This window comes from Leptosomus discolor, chromosome 9, assembly GCF_034619465.1.
Source record: "Leptosomus discolor isolate bLepDis1 chromosome 9, bLepDis1.hap2, whole genome shotgun sequence".
Lineage (NCBI taxonomy): Eukaryota > Metazoa > Chordata > Aves > Leptosomiformes > Leptosomidae > Leptosomus > Leptosomus discolor.
In genome coordinates this window covers 8317400-8335963 of record NC_141399.1, presented here as the reverse complement: position 1 = coordinate 8335963, position 18564 = coordinate 8317400, and the positions used below count along the sequence as shown (strand labels likewise).

The window sequence follows — 18564 nt, the reverse complement described above, 5'->3', positions numbered from 1 at the left end:
TGCTCGTTCTGTTTTTTCTGGCCCACCAAACTTCAGGGGAATCTCAAAAACCTTTTCTGAAGTTGTTCAGACTAACCTGGATCCAAACTTTTTTGCAAAGGATGAAAACTGGCCTGAGAAACACGGTGAAAAAGCTTTGTCCGAGCCCGTGAGAAATGGCCGGAGTTGACACCTGCAGACAAATCGGGACAAAAGCTTTCCTCAACATCAGCAGGGACAGTCGCTGCTCAGTTTCGGTGCTCTCTGACAGTACTGGATGTTTTCGTTGTCCTCCATTTTGCGGTTGAGCACCCGCATCCCTTCCCATCCACAACAGGTGACTTTCTCCAAAAGCGAATGCCTTGTCCGTCGTCTGCAAGGCCGGACCTTAAACTCGAGCCCCGTGGTCAGGGAGAGAAGAAATGGAGCTGCTGGCAGGTCAGCAGAGACAAGCGAGCCAAGAATGTTTGCACACAAACTAGATTTCAACCACGTTGTAGCAGAGTTTTACTAACAAACCCTGCAGCAGCCCATCTCCCATCCTTCCCGCCCGTGTTCCCACAGCTCCATGGCACTGAATGTATGGCAGAGCAAGGTGGAAGGTGGAAATCTGTGTCCCAGCCTGGGTACCTCGTTGCTAGCGTGAAGTCAGCCTTCCAAAGTGAAATTGGAGAACGGCGTTAGTGAAGGAACTGCACAGGCTTAAATTACGAGAGAGAATGTACAACTTCGGCATGTGGACTATAAATCCATGGAAAGCTGTCGTGGGCAGGGCAGGAGCGGCTGGGTCTGGAGTGACTCTCACAATCAGAGTTAAATGAAATTGTGAGATGAAATAAACCAAAGGTAAAACTAACATGAACCACGGGACGGTGAAAGGTAACGTAAGTTACTTTAGGGTCTGAAGGAAGCAGAAATCCTACTGCTTCTGATTTGACATGGAAATTGAAGTGGGTATTAAAAAATAAATCATAGAACAGCTGACCACCCTGGACCCCTCAGCATTCCTACTCTTTGGGAAACAACTGTCCCAGATTGCTTTTTCCTTTTTTTTTTTTTTTTCAGGAGAGCAACACAAATAGCTGCTCTGGCTATGCTTTGTGCATCCAGCTGTGGGCTCCAGGGGGTGTTGCCTTTCCCTACAACTGTCCAGAACTTTATCCCACCATTTGCCGTGGCTGAAAGGCCAAAAGGCTGCACAAAGCCTTAAAAGGGTTCAGGTAAAATCACCCTGACTCTCTCCTGCCAGGCCTGGGCCCAAAAAGCTTTGTCAGGAAGTTTCGTGGGTTCCTCCAGGATTCTCCTTCACAGGGCATAGGCTGAGATCAGAAAATGAACAAGGCAAGCTGGGATCGCTGAAGGGGGTCTTTGCTCTCGTGGGATACGTGTGTTTCGGTTTTGAACATGGTTTTCACCCACTCGAGCAGAGAACCTCGGACCCTGAAATGCCAGACCCCCCCTCCCACAGGACGATAGTGATGGTTAAAAGAAAACTTTAGAAGTCGGAAGCTCTGCAAATCTTACAGCACAGTAAGAATCTTGTGTAGTACTTCTATTTTCCTCACAAAGCAGACGTTTCTTTTCTGTTGCTCTTACCTACACTAAAAGAGCAGCACAATCTCTCTTGAGTGAATGAAGCCTGCCTTAGCCTAGTTTTCTTGAGTGAGTTTCTATTTCCTTCAACTTGCAGCTAAAAATATACACGGTGATACACAAGCTGACTGGAAATCCTGAGATTTATTTTGCAAAGCTTTGATATAGTTAATTGAGGCCAGTTCAAGTACAAGTATGTTGGAAAGGAAAATTCATCTGTGCACCAGAAACAAAATCTCTCAATTCAGTGAAGCCTATGGCCCATGCTGTCCTTAGTACGTACGGTCTGATATGCTTAACGCTTGCGCGTATGGAAGGTGGAAAACATGTTGCCAAAAGGCAGCCAGGACTACAGCCTTCCTAGCTTTGTCTGACATGAACAGATCTGGGACAATTGAGATTACTGCAGCTCTGAAAAGGCTGAATATTGGCCTGAATGAGTTAAAACTTCCTAAGAAGTGATATGTGTGAGAACGCACAAAATACAGACTCCATAGCTGACCACATGGTAAACAAACTAGGCTTCTCTTACCACTCTCACACTGCTAAAGAAGATCTGAATTTTCTTCTAATCAGAATTGTCTGAAATTTAAATCTTTGAACTCTAGCCAAATAGCTACTACTTAGGGAAAAAACCCCAAACCCAATCCAAAACAGCTTCTAGTAAGCACTAAAAAAAACCTGAAGTCATTAGGTTGTATTTTGGGTTTCAGAACAGTCCAACAGAGAGTATTTATTACTGGACCCTCAGCACTGGGGCTGAGGGGTCTAACCTCAGGCAGGCGGCAGCGATTCACAGACAGGAGATCTCCCTCATCTCCCAGTAAGAGGAGTGGGCATGTGAAATTTCACACCGTCCCAGCTGTGGCACAGGAGCTTCCGAAGGTCGGGATCGTCCTGTGGGTACCTCTACCTGCTGGCGTTCCCTCAGGCGTGACAGTCGCGCTGAATCCGGACAGTAAATGGATTCCGCTGCGGAGTGCAGCGGCATCGAACGGGCAGCAGGACTAAGGCACAGACTTTCTTTGGGAGGAAAAAAGAAACCTCAAGCCAAGCAAGAGGGTAAACAGCTGCTGCCGAAGGCTCTGCTACGGCCAGAACCCCCGTGTCAGCAGTAGGGCAGCAGCCTGCTTCCCGCACTAACTCCTCAGCAGCTGCGAAGGAAGAAATCGTAACCCCCTCCAGCGTTTGAGCGGTTGGGTCACACCGCAGCAGCATCTCCCGCTGTTCCTGCCACCCTTCTGCCGTCTGCCGCCCCAGCAGAGGAAGCAATTACAACCGTAACGCCTTGCTAACGTGCTGACTTCTTTTTCAACAGCTACCAAAAGTGCCCTTGGAAGGGAGGGGCTGCTCCAGTTAAAGATGTTCCCGGAGTTACAGTCCTTACAGGTTTCGTCGTTCTATTACTGATTCACCACAGTCACTTTCATCCTTACTCCTTCTCCTTTAATCCTCTCGCAGTGAGAGTTTGTCCTGTCTGGACAGTGCACAATCTCAACTCAAATTTTTGGCTACTTTACATCACGCAACTGATTCTTTTCACCTTTGATTCAAACACAGAAATCTTAAGAAAAGCAAGCGTGGAATCGCCATTAGTTCTCTCTCTTCACAGAGCTTGTCGCTGCTTTGCTATTAAATATTGCACACTGGATACACAGCCAAGTAAAGGAACAAAGCCTATTACAAGAGATCACCAACTGTATCATACATTTAATAAATGAACTGGCATCCATACACCAAAACAGAACATTGTTTACATAATGAAGTGGAAAGTAAAAACCCTACCTCTCTCGCTAGTAATTTTACCTACAGTATACCAAGTTATACAATATATTTATAGGTTACTTCCAAAATGTTTTAAACATCTAAATTTTGCATTCCCTTGTATTAAAAAAAAATTACATATTAATTACTCTGGAAAGTTTCTGAACTCTGTTTAGCAGCAAATCTCCTTTCTTGATGGTTTCTTGGTACTGCCAGTTCTTGCTGTCAGGCCTAGGAACGGTGGGGGAAAAAAAGAAAAAGGTTTAGAAGTGAGAATGTGTTTTACACCAAGCCACTTACGTTTCTGTAATCAGTGTCACCCAAACGTATGGAATTCAGCAGGGCTGTCAAGAAGGATTTCCAGGAATTGATAGCATACCTGTTAGTTTCTACAATCTCGTTCACTTTGTCTATTTTGCAGTGTAATCGCCCGGCCGCAATAAATCTCGAAAGCTCCCTGAGTAAAGAAAAGAAGTTGGTTAAATCCCGTTCCACCAAGGACTTGCAGACCCAGCAGCACTGAACCTGCTGGTACAACCCAACAGGGTCACCAACACGGTAGTTCTGAAGCCACAGCCTGTGTGTCTGCATAAGGCATCTTACGTATCCTCGCCGTCTCAGAGCTTGGACACTACACACAAGACTAATCACTCCAGCGCTCTGAATACCAAACATCTGAGTACTTTGTGCTCGGGCCAAAGTCGAATTTGAGTTAGTGAAACTTGGCTTAGCAAAAGTCAAAGGCAGCACTCGCGTAGCCTGCCTCCTCAGAATTTATCCTGAGGTCAATATCTTGATGCCAGTCAATTCCCTAGAAAAGTCTCTTAATGGTTCCCCACTCTCTAGTAGCTCTGAATATGCTGCTTTTTAATATTATTATTTTGCTTAATCAACTGGTGGTCCACAGCACATTACTGACGGTAGAAGAAAATATTCCTGTGATCAACAGTAAGACAAGTTACCCCTAGTAATAAATTACTGGGAAGGATAAGAACTCGTGTGACTTTAAAACATTTACCTCTGAATTGAACGTTACTTGGTTTCTCTTGAAACACCCATTAATTAATTTCTGAATGTTCCAAGCAATACTCATATTTCTGCAACACTTTGCTACGTTAGAAAATCTAAACTTCTCTGTGAAAGAAGAATGACCCTTGTGAAGGCATTTGAAACAAAGTGTTTCATGCACACAGAGTAAAAGTCAATTTCTTCACCTTAGTTCTCATCACGATCCAAATCTGTTGGTTTTACACTAGAAAAGAACCACCCCTTGAGACTGCGTTTGATTTAAGTGAAAACCGGCAGATCCTGCCCACATACCAGAAAGGAAAATTAGAGAAGGAGACTCGTGGGATATGTAAAATGTGTGGATCCCTAAAGTTGTAACAGTTAAGTTCTCCCGTAGTTGCAAACCAAGTCATCCTCTGAAATCTCACGTTTCGTAGCACGTGGAGGTCAATGGATAGAGCAGCATAAAGAACAGAGTTATTAATGAAAGACTAGTTCTTCATATGGCATTTAGAGTGAAAGACAGTGGGAAAGTCATCAGCAGAGACTGCCATCAAACTATTTTCTTTACTGAAACCTAAGGTTCACTTTCAATTTAGCCACGCTCTTCCACAGAAACCTCACTCGGCCTGTTTAGAATCAAAGCAGAACAAGGGCTTTTACTTATAATGCGATCATTATAAATAATGAGAAGGTGCAAAGTGAGATCTTTATGAACTGAAAAAGCCAAGTAACTTACTGATCTATGAATTCCACGCTGACTCCAAATGCTTCTGCCATGTAGCCTAACGTCAACGACCGGTAAGACTCTAGGAGCTGGCTGTACGCGTGGATTCTCATCTCCCGTACGTAGTATCGATAGTGAGGTGCAAACAGCCAATCTTTTTTCATCTCTTGCTCTACAATAGCTGAAAAAAAAAAAGAAAGGAAACGAGTCAGTAATCTCTAAGAAATGTAAAATACCAGGTATGTGAACAAAACACCCAACAACGGTTAATAAGGAATCAGCGTGAACGTTACTCGCGCGTGCTTCAGCGTGCGAAAGGTGTTTCGGCACACGGAAGGGGCTCTGCGCTGCAGGGAAGTCAGCCCGTAGCGTCCGTATCGGCACCAGAAGCGGCACCAACGTGCACGCTGCTCTGTGGCAAAGCCAACGAGACCCTGTTTGCCAGCCCCGAGCCCTCCCCTCGGGGCGGGAGCCAGCCTCCCCCGGTGCTGACCCGCTGCCACCCGGAGCCGGGCAGGGCACAGGCAGCACTCGGGAGGTAACTGCTTAAGGACACGTTGTCGCCCAAAGCTGGGGAAGGCAGGCAGGCAGGCAGACTGACCTCCTGGCACTAGCTCTTAAAGAATTACAAGGATTTCCAGGCACTGAAGGGACGTTTGCTCCTGACAGTTTCAGTTCTCAGCCAGTGACAGAAAAACGTTCCCCGTAGCTTTTAATCTCTTCAGGCCTAGTCCTCCACAAAAGGAAGGGGGTTCTTTTTTTTTGCTTTTTCTAAATATCCTATTTTCTTGTATTCTAAATCCCACAGAAGGAAAACAAGCAGCCTGAGAACTGGCAAGGAGGAGTTTTCTGAAAAGCTTTTCTTCGCTGTCACCCTTTTGCACAGGAACGAGAGCAGAAAGCCAACGGTAATGCCAATGAAAACTTCCTGTGTAGTTTCTTCCACAGGTTGAGGTTTTGGGGCCTTTGGAGCACAATTTTTATCGCTTCTTTCAGTGACAAAACCTTTCAGAACTTTCCCATCTGACCTGGCTCTTCAGCTAAGATGGTGTTCCACAGCCATTTCCAAAACGCTCTCTCCCACCTCATCAGGTGGGACCTTTCATAAGGCTCGCTGTATGTGAAATTTTTCTCTGTTTTGAAAAAATTTTTCTTTGCTTGTTTGAAAAATCAAACAGCAGTGAATTTTAGGTCACTGTTAAAAGAAAAAAAGCAACAACCAACCGTCCTTTTTTTTTTCCTGCATGAAGCAGCTCTAGTTCTGGTTGTAGCTACTCCACAAAAGTTGTGGATGATCTGACACAAGTAACGGAAGCAGCTGGAATGGGGTTGTAGGAGAAACCCCAGCCTTACCTAGTGACTGGAAAAAGGCTGCGTAACGGCATTCGTAAAGAGAAAAGAGGTACTGTCGCACGGCTGGCAAACTGTGTAGCACTTCCAGGATCTCTGCTCCTTTGATAACCTGAAAGCAAACACACACGTTCAAACACCCTCACTTTCAGCCCGGAGATAAACAGGTGAAAGAAAGGCTGTGTCTGCCCGAACCAGTGTTTTCATCTGCTTTCCTCACCTTTTCCCTAAGGTCAGGCCTGTCCAACGCGATCATGCTGACGTAGACAGTGTAGGTGACAAACGTTTTGTAATCCATGAGTTCGTAGGACGTAAACGTCGAAACTGTATCGAGGAAGAGCTCTGCTGCTTGCTTGAAATCTCGAATTGCCACGCAGTAAAGGCCCTGGTACACTTTGAGACGGTTTCTCCTGTCCCAGTCTCCTCCTTCTTCTATTAGGCTTAAAAGAAAACAAAAAGAAATATTTACTTGTGCAAATGGATTAAGTTCTACAACACAAGCACAGTAAATGAGGCGGTACCATGTGACTGGAGAAAGGATGACTTGGTTTATGTTACAGCGTGTTGGAACAGTCCAGGCTTTGTACCCCCAGCTTCATCAGGGGTCGGAAAGTGGCTTTTGCACAGCGTGAGTTTCAACCAAAAGGAAAAGTTTACAGTCTCTAAAGTTGTGACAACAGCCTTTTGAGCTGTGCAGGTGACTGGGACTGACAGCCTCGGCTATGGCAACGTATTTCCACGGCCTGTGCTGCGCAGACTGAAGCCATCCAACTCGCAGGAGAGAAAACGTTTAAAAGTTGCCGCTTTTCACGAATCATATTAACTCAAAACTGACGTGGCTACGAGCAGGAGCGCGGGCCGAGACCAAACCTGCTGAGAAGGCAACACAAAAATATCACCGCCCAAGGAACACGGTACTGGGAAGAGCCCCCGACTCTGCCTTGGTGTCTCATGGCACCAGCAAAGAGACTGGAAACCACAGCTCGCTACAGGCACCACTGAAGTTCAAACTGGTGCGAGCACGGAGCTGCTGAAGGCAGCGGGGGAAACGCGGGGAGGACGGTGGCACCAGAGCACACCGTGCTGGCGCTGGGCTCCTGCTTCTCCAGGAGAACCTGGCACTTCACAGACCAGCTGGGGGCACTGGCAGCAGCTGGACTTGGCTGGCAACCCTGCCCTGCGCCCCACGGTGCCGCCGCAGCTCGCCCAAAGTCAGCTGTCTCCTGACAGCGGCGGAGCAGGGAAGTGGGGGAGGCGGGTGGGCTACAAATTAATACCAAGTCGGCTGTTAGAAAACAGCTGACACAAAATATTAACCTTTCCTTTCTCTTCCCGCCTCACAAAACAATCCAGGAACAGGAATCTCTCCAGTGTGAGGTAACACCCGCCCATCACTCTGGGATTCTGTCTCACAACCAGTCTCAGTCACTTCTTGACAGCAAGGCATTTATCTCCCGTTTCTGTTGTTACAGTGTGTCTCAGCAGCGCTTTAGGGCACTCGAGCAACCCAAGTGGTACCTTTTGGCCTTCTCAATGTTCCGTGTGATGAGGTCATTATCCATGTAAAACAAGCCGATCCTCAGGAGGTAGAACACGATATCCAGGCGATGTCCCAGGGCCACGGTTTTGTCGTACGTCTTGCGGAACGCCGTCAGAGCTCCCTCCTAACAAGACAGTACTTTCTACGGTAAGAATGTTAAAAGCACCTGGAATATTTAGAAAACGTTTGTAGTAAGCACGTAAGAGTTGTGACTTTGTTAGTTTCCCACAGAAGTTTAACGCTATGCATTCTGAATAATCTTAAAGAATCAAGGTTTAAAACAAGTTAAATAGCTGATACTCATATATCCTTTTAACCTAAGGACTAAGAAAATCTACTGGGTAACTTATAATTAAGTTGCACTATGTAAATACATTAGAAAAGTCTAAAGACACAAGCAAGGCGAAAAATAACATCTGCAAATGGAAAATAACTTTCTCCCTCTTCAAGGAAAAAAAAAAAAGAGTTTTCTTTCAAGGGCTACTCATTCTTTTTCTAGATAATTTAAATGTCAGTGATATCCCTGTCCGAGTAGTGCCACAGAGAAAACGCACTGTAAGTCACCCAGCGCCCAGTGGAACCTGCCCAGCCAAGAGGATGACGACGCAGTGTTTTTAACACGAGGCCATAAAGGCCCTGCCATGAACCAACCTTGTCCCCAATCCTGCACAGGTACTCAGCTTTGGCCATCATTGCATCTCGGATTTCACTTTCCCCCAAGATCTTTTCTGCATCTTCCAATTCGTTGTCGAGGCGTTTCAATTCTTCCTCGTTAGCCTTCTTCATTTTGTTCAACAGGTCCGTGTCTATCTGCCACTCCAGAGACTTGCAGAGCGCTTCATAATACGGAGCCATGTCTGAAAGAAAAGCAGGGAAAGCTTCTGCTGTTAATGGCTGCAACAAGCGCGTGGGTGTGTGTTTCTAGAGCTGAGGACTGCAACACGACACAGCTGATGTCAACGCCCGCTACGTCCTGTGATCAGGTACCTGTTGAATCCAGACGTGACAGAGCTAGGGACCAGCAGGCCCGGCCTGTCACTCTTCTTTTCGCTGACTCTTTTCCATCACTGCCCTCTTTATACCTCTTGCCCCTTCTTCGCTATTTATCCACCTCTGAGCACAGCAGGCCCCGGTGCTCAACTCATGCCTTTTAAAACACCAGCACGACGCTAACAGTGGCCAACGCTGAGGTCAGGGCACCCCACCGATCTCCCCAAACCCCCCTTCCCCCTCCCCGTCGCTCTCGAACTGCCCGTGCCCCACGCACCGACCGACGCCCTCCGGCTGGGGAACATGTAAACATCATCCCGCCCCCGACCGCCCCTGGGATAAACGAAGGGCCCCTCGCCTGCGGACAGACACGGAGGCCGGGAGAGGCTCCCCCGCACCCCGACACAGACACCCCCCCTCCCCTCCCCGCCCCAGGCCGCGCTCACTGTGGAGCCGCACGGCCGCCATCAGCTCGTCGCGCGCGGCGGGGTCGGGCGCGCGGGGCCGGAGGCTGAGGAGGAAGCGGAGCTGGGCGATGCGGAGGTCGGGGTTCTTGGGCAGCCCCTCCTCCTCCAGGTTCTCCAGCGGCATGGCGACGGCGCGGCGCGGCGCGGCGCGGCACGGCACGGCACGGCACGGGGCAGCTCGGCTCCGGGCTGGCGGCGGCGGCGGCGGCGGCGGCGCTGCCCAGTGACTCAGCCGCGACGGACGGAAACGGCCGCGCGCTTCCGCTTCGCAGCGCCCCCTGCCGCACCGGAGGCCTGCGGGGAGGGTGGGAGTGGCGCGCATGCGCGAGGCCCTGCCTGCGAGTCGGCGGAGGAGGAGGGCGGGTGCGAGCGGTGCGGGAGCGCAGGCGCAGTGCGGGCCATAGGGGCGGTGCGCGCGCAGTGTATAAGGGGTGCGCATGCCCAGTGCGCTTCCCCCCCCCCCCCCCCCCCCCGGTGCGTCGGGGCGGGAAGGGACGCTCCGGTGCCCTCAGCGTGTGGCGGGGCCGTGCCCGGGGCCCGGCGGCCTTCCCCGGGCGGGGCTGGCGCTGCCCCGCGGTTCGGGTGGGGAGAGGCTCCCAGGGGCCTCGGCTTGCGCTGGGAACGAGGTTTTTTCTGCCGAATTGCAGAAAAACCTGGAATTTGTTACCCCAAAGCGCGCCTGCGGCTGGGGAAAGCGGGGGGGGGCAAATAAAAGGGGCTTTAAACCCGCGTGTTTTGGTTATATCCTGTGGACTGGGCGGGAGTGCCGCTGCTGGCCCGCCTTCCCGGGTACTTCTCACTCAGCTTTTCTCAACGTTTCCCCATCTCTTTACTCAATCCCTTCGGTTTTGGTCTCTCTGACCTCACGCCACGCGCGCTGCCTGTGCCAGGGGCTGGAGCGTCTGCCTGGCAAGTGCCCTCTCCCTCGGCGAAGGCCGAGATGGGAGGGCGGGTGGCAGCAGGTGGAGTGGTCCCCGTGCGACGCCCCACTCCGTCAGCCCTGCTCCTGCCCCGCTTCCCCGAAAATTGTCTGTGCCAGGTTTTATAGATGGGGCGCGCGGGCGCAGCGTCGTAGGCGTCTTCATGAGTTTCTGGACGCTTTTGGTTTTAAATGGTGTCTTTTGCTGGAACTGGGCTTGAAACCCAACGCTTTTTGCCAGTGCCTCTGTTTTGGCGTTGTGTTTTTCATCTAGGTTGTGGGAGAAACTGTTCCCTCAACTGCTTTGGGACGGTGCATTCCTAAGATCGGCTTCTTTATATGGGCTGTGAATTATTTACAAGTTTGCTGGAGGAACTGTTGTCTGCTGCGCTTTTGATAAGTGCTAATATTTGTTAGGTTGATTCTGATTTTTTTTCCCCCTTCATTTAAGTCGTTGTCTTGTAGTCCTAGTGTTTTAGAATAAAATAAAGGAGAATTTGTAAGCTGGGCAGCTCCTTTGTTTCTTCAAGACCAGTCTTTTTTTTTTTGTCCTGTTTTTTTTCTGAGTCGCAATCACTTTTGTATCGATTGTGCAATAAGGAATGGCTTTGATGCTTTGCAGGGAACCGCACGTAGATCTTTCGCAGCAGTGTTTATGTTATTTGCCTGTTGGCCTTTGCCTTTGCTCAGAGACCTATTAATTAGGTTTTTTTATGACAGATGCTTTTAGGCCTCTTGCATATTTTTCTTTTGAGTCTTGTCCCCAGCTATATTTCTTGGGCAGTGTGCTCCGGCGCTGCGGTATGCTGTTTATTCTTAGCGTGCCTTGTTTAGGAGAAAAGGATGGTTGGGTTTTTTTTTCTGCTAAGTAAGGATGATGTTTCATCCTTTCAGTGCTGAGGCACTGCACACACGGGTGAGCGTTATTTGTGTGAGCAGCCGAGCTGGGATTAACTCGCAAAAACTGAAGAAGAAAAAAATATTCAATCAGCTCCAACGTCCAGTTATTGTAGCCGATCTCTCCAGCGCTGAGTGGAAGGTGGCAAGTGTGTGCAGCTCCCTTGTAAGCAGATAACCTGGCTGTCACCTCAGCTCTTTTCCTAATCCCTAATAAAGATTGGTTTGCAACCGCAGCTGGAGGTCTGCTTCGCTTCCAAAATTCATGTCATTTGTAACTGTTACAGCTCTGGCCATTCTTACTGTCCGTAGAAATACCCACGCGCTGCCAGTGTCGCTGCGCTTTTGGCACCCACAGTTCATCGTGGCGGTAAAAGCCACAGTTTCATTATGTACTCTGGGAGAAAAAGGGTTTCATTCTCCCATTTCTGGATTTGCCGCTTTTTAATTGGCCGCAAAAGAAGTTGCTGGGTGTGAGAGGAGTAAGGGAGCCGAGTTTTAATTTTAGTTATTGCTAAAATGTTGTTTTGCTTTGTAGCCATGTGAAACGCTAGTTAATTAAAACCCCCCCAGCATTTATTGTCTGTAAATATTTGCCCACATTTTCATATTTATGTATATTTAACCAATAACTGGGAGCAAGCGAGCCAGCTACACGCACGTAATGTTCACTGCTAAACATGACAGGAAATTCATAGAGAATATTTATATCAAATATTTTTATGAAGCAATAAGGCCTTGTGGTGACTGCGATTCTCCTGTGGCCTTGCAGCATTCAAAAAGGATCCAAATGAATAATTTTTTAATATAGATTTTTTTTTTTTTTTTTTCAAAATGGACCACAAATGGTTGTTTCCTTCCCTGCAAGATGCAGCAGGGCTGCGAGGAGCCCTGTGGTGGCTCTTGCTTGGAGAGCGACGGCACGGATATGCTGCAGGTTGTGTAAATAACGTGATACCCCCTGGTTATGTGCTGAAAGGAGGAGCCAGGCCCCCCCTTTGCAGCTCGCAGGACCTCCTCAGCACCTCCCTATGGCTCTGCACCCACAAGGCACTAATCCTGCCCGCCTTCCTGCTTGCGCCAACCCCAGGAGTGTCTCTGGTGGCATTCACAGCATCCAAGGAGGTCTGCTCTGCCTGATGGTGATTTTGGAGGAGGACAGGTCCATCAGCCCCTTCAGCCGGGTGGCCGAGCTGTAAATACAGTCGTGTTTGCCAGCGACCGGCCAGCGCTGCCTGTCGGGCGGCTGGTGGCTGTGCTCCTCTCACGGGGAGCGGAGGTCTGCCATCCGCCCCGTCGGTCAGGGGGTGTCGTAGCTCCCTGGTGCCCAAGAGGAACAGACACGTTGACTTCTCCTCCCTCGACAGGGCTCCCTCTCCCAGGGCGTTGCGGGGGACGGTGCAGACCCCGCGCTCCCCCCGCGGGGATGCTCATGCACACAGAGGGGTTCGGTTACTCCTTGCAGTTGCTGGCTGGACGCGTCTCGCGTGGTCAGCACCCCAGACGGTTCCTGGTGATTATGGGCACCCCAAGTAACGCCACCCTCCCTTGTTACCGGTTTTGCGGCCGCGGGAGGCCGCGGGCAGAGCTGAAAGTGCCAATACAGATTTCCAGATCACCCCAGTGGCAGAAATGCTACCCAGAGCAAGGTGGCTTTCCATGCCCCTGTGTGAGGTTGCTCCTTGTTGTGTCCTGGCCAGCCCTGCGCCCTCAGAGCCGTGTCCAGGCCACCCTGGTGTCCAGCGAGGTCCATAGTCTGCGGCGTGTCCGACTGGGGCTGAGCTGCCACAAGGTGACAGTGTTTCAGAGCAATAACCGCGCCGCATCTCTGCCTGCGGGCTGTCCGATTTGCTGGGCTTTTGGTTTTGCCTCCAGTGTGCAAAGTGAAGCCCCACCGTCGCTAAATGCTAACCGACAGCTTTGGGGACCGCCAGCCTTCTGCAGGGGCACAGCTGGGACAGACCCCCCCCCCCCCAAAACCTGCCGTGTCCCCCTCCCCAACCACCGCCTGGTGTCCAGGCCCCTGTGCCCAGCCGGACACTGACTTGCTGCTCGCAGGGAGCCTCCCATTATGGCAGGATACGAGCGTTTTGCTTGCAAGTGCCATCGGTGGAGCCAGGGACCCCAGCTGCCACTGCTTCCCCTCTGCTCATCCAGCCCCGCCGGGGCTCCTCTCTCCCGGGAAAAGCTCGCATCACCTCAGGGTACACCTGCCAGCAGCAGGGCACAGAAGGGCTCTGCTTTCCTCTCCAAGGAGGTCCTGTGGCCTGACCTGGCTCCCCTGGGCATCAGAGACAGGCACCACCTCGTCACTGGGAGCATCCTCTGCCAGCGGGTCGGGATCTGCGGCAGCGCCCCGGATTGGGCCCAAATGTTGCCGAACGTCTTTGCTTTCCCCGCGCAAAAGGTGTGAAGGGTCCTGGGAGCTGTTTGGCGTGTCCCTGCTGTAACGCAGAGCTCCTTGTGCCCAGCCATCGCGTCGCGAGCTGCAGGCTCACCTCGGGAATACCAGTCACGCCTTGCTGCGATCCTTGGGCATCTTCAAGGCTGATGCTTTTGTTTCAAGGCTGTTTTAATTTCCCTTTGGGAAAGATGGCACTTGAGCCACGTCTGGCTTCATTCTTCATCCTTCAGTAGTAGGAGTGTTGACAGCGATACTCACAGCTGCGCTGTATAAACCTGCAGGTGTTGGGCATGGATTTCTTCTGAATAGGCTCCTAGAAGTTACCTGTTTTCATAAGTAATTATTGTTGGCATAGAGATGGCTTTCGTCTCTGCAAGCCTGGCTCTCAGAAATTACAGTCTGTATTAGGCAGGAGTGAAAGGCCAAGGGTCAAGCCTTCTGCCAGCGCAGCTCTGCTGCTCGGCTGACATTAGACAAACCCAAGCATAAGGACGGTTAGAAAATGCCCTTGGAGTGGGATTTCTGCATCTCTTGACCTCCCTGATGTTGTTTTCTCACCCTCTCCGTATCGCTAATTGCATCTGATCAGCCCGGTATCTGTTTCACAGCAATTTATGTCTTTTATTTATTTATCTGCATGTTTTCAAATCAGTGAGTCCTTCCCCACTAGCACATCAGGATGATTTGAAGGACAACATTTCACATACTCCCCAAATTACGTCTTTTGCGGCATAAAAGTCTGTTGATTGGGATGTTCCAACAAGCAGCCATGTTAGTTTATTACCCTGGGAAGACAGGATGGAACTGCATCATTAATTAGAGACCTGAAAAGCTAGTAATATCTAACGGCCATGAGAAATCAAACTGGCAGGTAGGGATGGGATGGTTGGAGAGCCCCTTTCTTCACCCCATGCCTGTGGCAGCCCTAGATGATGGCACGCTGCCGCCTGGGGATGGATTTATTTAACATCACTGCTGCAGGAAGTCTTGGGGGGAAGAGCTCTTTTTGAACAGGTGAGAACCTGCTGTATTTGGTGCCGTGAAAACGTGCGCGCAGAGACAGCTCCTGGGTGAAATGGTTGTAATGAGGAGCGGGAGAGAGCGCTGCTTGGCATGGCGAACCTCGGTCCTGCACCGTGTCTGTCCCATCAGCAAACCAAGAGCTACTGAAATGACGTTTGTGGAGAGGCGTAAATATACACACAGAGAACTGATTTATGCGTGAACCTTTTATTTTAGATCCTGTATTCCAGCCCACCTGTTTTTTATGCAGATGTTGAATGCTCTGTACGAAATCATAGCCTGCGAGCCTGAATTTCAACGTGGGGTCTATTGACTGCTTCTTTTCTCCTAAGTACAGATTTACTTTCACATAATTGGTACTCTACAACAACATGCTGGTGTATTTGTTTCATACACAGCAGCACCACCCAGGACATAACCAGTGTTTCCTGTGACAAACGGTGTGAATATTGTCACAGACTGGTGCTGGATCTGGCCCTTGCTTCCCTACATGGAGCACAAAATATTGATACCTCCTCCAGACTGATGTGACAATTTTTGGGGGGTACCATCCACAAGGTAAGGTCTGCTGCTTTTTAAGGTATCCTATTGCATATAGAAATCCACAAATCTTTATTAAGGTTTGTCAGCTCCAGCTGCGTGTCTGTATCTGACTTTGGTTTTTAGGTAATTTGTGCTGTACACTTTCACCACATGATTGCTTTTATTGTATGCGGTTCCTTGTGTTGGGCACTTTTCTGTTGACTATGATTACTACCATATCAAGTGAAAAAGCTCCTGTGCTGTGTAATTAACTTTATCTGCTTTGCCTCACTGGTAATTACGCACACTTCAGCTTTTTCACTAGGTTTCTAAGACTTTAAGAAGTGCTGATTACTCTTGCCCAGTCTCTGTCCAAACTGAAGGGTTTTCACATGTCTACAATTACATCTTTTTCCTTGCAACAGCCCTGCTGTAATCTGGATATTGATTATGGTACATATAATGTGATCTTTAAATAAGCCATCTGTTTGGAATTCATTGGGGTTTACGTGTGCTGGTAGCAAAAATCTTATTTAAATCCTCAGGTTGTTGGCCGGTTGGTGTGATAGTTATCAGTTTACTGAGATAATTTGAAATGGAGAGCACAGATTTTGAAATCTTTCAGTCCTCTGGGGAGTTACTCCATTTTCCTCCTCCTTAGCTCAGCCGTGTCAGCCTTCCCTGCGGTGCCTTAGTGACTTTTGTCCTTTGATGATTTTTTTTTAAGCCTCTTTTTCTAAGGCAATAGTCTCATGCGATTATACCCTCTGCCCATCAGTCTATGCTCTAATGTGTTTGAACCCCTGGGTCAACTTGAACCGCATTTGGTAGATGTCATGAGCTCTCAATAATGTCCAGTTCCTTGAAGTTATGTGCAGATCAGGTAGGGCAGATCCGAACTGGAAAGGATCAGCCCTTCTGGCTAACCCACACTGTCCTGCCCTGCAGCACCTGTATCTCAGTGCCCCGGGCTAGCAAGGCCTTTTGCTTGGCTGGTGTTTCGGGAACGTGGCTAGCAGTGAGGACTGCTGTGTGGCCACCACAGGGTACCTGGAAGGATGGGAAATATATAAGCGTGAGGCAACGTAGGAAGGCAGAGCTGGGAGTATCGCCGTGGTGGGGATGGGGGCGAAGTGGGGAGGAGGAGTATGGGGTCGGTGGGAAAGCAGCCTTCGTCCGTGACTGCTTGCAGAGCAGCAGCTGCCGCTGTAATTACAAATATTGATGTATTTTCCACAGCTTCTTTTCAAACACCCAGCCTCGTTTGGGTTTTTTTTCCCCACTCTTTATAACGACAAGTCATTTTCACATCATGCAAAGAAAAGCGCTTGGCTGAGAAGTGTTGTGTAACTTCTATGGAGATCTCATAGCAAACCAGGCACACATTTATTAATCAAGGGAAGTGGTGTTCGATGCAAACACCAGCTAGATGAATTAATTTGCTGTTATCTTTTAAAACAAACCCAATGGTGGAGTGGATGCAGTCTGAACGTCCTGCTAAGTTCACGGGGCAAGGTACTTCTCTAAAACATATGGGAATTTAGCTCTGGCCATTGCTGCAGACGGTTGGTGTACCTGGAGAGCATCTACCAAATGCCCAGTGACTGGAACATCAATTTAACCGAAGAAGATGCTCTTGTTTCCACCTCCTGAGTGCACTACCAGTCCTGGAGCGAGTGGGATTTGAGGGTATGTGCTCATAGCACTGTGCTGCTCCAGCACTGATCACCCAAAGTGTTGCACTTCTGCTAATGGGCAAGTTGCTAGCCTGAGAAACTTCAGTTTGGGTGAAAATAGCTGGATTATTACTTCAGGGGGGTTTACGTCAGTTTTAACAAGTGTGCAGAAAATTCAAACCATCTGGAACTGGGAGTCCATCTCTGTGCAGTGCTGGAGGGTGCTCCTCAGCTGATGGAAACTGCTTTGTCATTGCACAGAGGTCTCAGAGTGACTTTGGGAAGCGGAGAATTCGGATGCCCAAGTACCTCCAGTATCCTTCTTTCTTTTATTTGGAAGGCTAACCCTGCTTTCCCAGAATAGGAATATCCTTCATCCGATGGAAGTGAAGAAAACTCTCCAGATGATTTACGTTATGTCTCGAGATCAAACCTTCAAAGGTCAGAGAGAAGGGCCTTAAGCAAGGAAAGCATCGTTTAGCCCTCTATAAATGCTAGTGTTATTAGTGGTATTATGGCAATGTAGGTAACTTTTGGTTGCGTATTTAATCTTCTTCAGATGCGATTTGACATTATTGAGTAAAAAACCCCTGTGTAATTAGTTCCTTTTGGTGTCTTTCTATGTTGGAACTGCTCAGAAGGAAAGAAACCTGTGCCTCTGGTATTTCAGAAATACCTGGTTAGTGCCCTGTAAAGCCCCGGCTGGCCGCGGCATCCAGCCTTCGCTGCCGTGCAGTTATCCCCCGGTCTCCATGGCACGCTGCTCTGCGGCTGGGGCTGCGTTTACCTCTCCTTTTGTAGCTGATTAGAATTGGCTCTTAGGTGGGGTTATTTTTCTCTCTATTTCCATTTTCCTTTCACCTCTTCTCTGACTTTACCCTCATCATCTCTTGCTCTCTGGACCTTTCTTTTTTCCCTGTTCCTTGCACTTGGTAGTAGCGATCACCTTCCCTGATAAACGAGATGGTTCTCCCGCTGTTGCCACTTTTTCGGGTGTAATTTGAGTTTCTGATTATTGTATTTTACATGATGTGGATATGACCAACTTCTAAACCCCCCCCCCGCCCCCAACTCACATGAACCCGGTGCAATGCCAGAACACCTCTCAGGTGCTTGTCCTTGAACCAACCTCTCTTTATCCAGCCTGCTGAGACGAGCTGCTTGGCAGTTACTAGTGCACAGACACCATTCCCTGTCAGAGGATTATTCCCATTTATTCACTGCTTATTCCAATGTGGCATGAAAAATGGAGCGGGATTATCCTGGCCCTAGCCAGCAGTGTGTGCTGGTGAGCGATACAATCTGTATTCTGCTGCTTCTTGCATCTTCCAACTAACATTTTTCCCTGCTGCAACTCAATTCTTTCCTAAGTGCATAAATTGCCTGTTAATGTTTTCCTGGTGTGACCTGCATGACAGTACCTCCACACCTCATCTGCTTTCCTCCTTTTTCATGCTGAATTCTGCCCTGCCGTTCCCAGTGCCGTCCCACGGCGGTTGTACCTGCTGCTCTGCTTTCCCCACTGGCACCCCGTACTTCTTCCCCTGCATTTGCAGCTCGTGTACATCCGCCCACTGGCAATTTTGGCTGGAAGAATAACCCTGGGTGTGCCACCGTCCGTCTGGCACGGGGAGGTGTTCCTCACAGCAAAGAAAAGGCACTTTGTGAAATGCAGTTTGCTGCTCTCTTGAGCAGAGACAAAGGA

The 18564-nt window shown here is 49.2% G+C and overlaps 1 protein-coding gene across 2 annotated transcripts; it reads right to left on the bottom strand.

The window, feature by feature from the left end:
• Positions 1-3262: 3262 nt before the first annotated feature.
• On the bottom strand, positions 3263-9542 carry PSMD6 (proteasome 26S subunit, non-ATPase 6). 2 transcript variants are annotated; one of them, XM_086470096.1, is made up of 8 exons: positions 9398-9542; positions 8613-8818; positions 7940-8085; positions 6642-6861; positions 6425-6533; positions 5084-5252; positions 3716-3793; positions 3263-3567 (listed from the first exon to the last, which is right to left on the bottom strand). In XM_086470096.1, the coding sequence occupies exons 1-8, from the start codon at positions 9540-9542 to the stop codon at positions 3471-3473; spliced, it is 1170 nt and encodes a 389-aa protein (XP_086326222.1). In that variant the 3' UTR covers positions 3263-3470. The 2 variants fall into 2 exon arrangements, with proteins under 2 accessions (XP_086326222.1, XP_086326223.1); XM_086470097.1 differs by having other exon boundaries at positions 8613-8820; positions 9517-9542.
• Between the last annotated feature and the right edge of the window lie 9022 nt (positions 9543-18564).

What these genes read in the sequence shown, in the direction of transcription:
- PSMD6 (XM_086470096.1), bottom strand. Translation starts at nt 9,542, where the DNA reads ATGCCGCTGGAGAACCTGGAGGAGGAGGGGCTGCCCAAGAACCCCGAC. An exon ending in AACATTGAGAAGGCCAAAAG is followed by an intron (nt 6,862 to 7,939) that starts GTACCACTTGGG and finishes TTTTCTTTTAAG; the next exon opens with CCTAATAGAAGAAGGAGGAG. An exon ending in GGCCTGACCTTAGGGAAAAG is followed by an intron (nt 6,534 to 6,641) that starts GTGAGGAAAGCA and finishes GTTTGCTTTCAG; the next exon opens with GTTATCAAAGGAGCAGAGAT.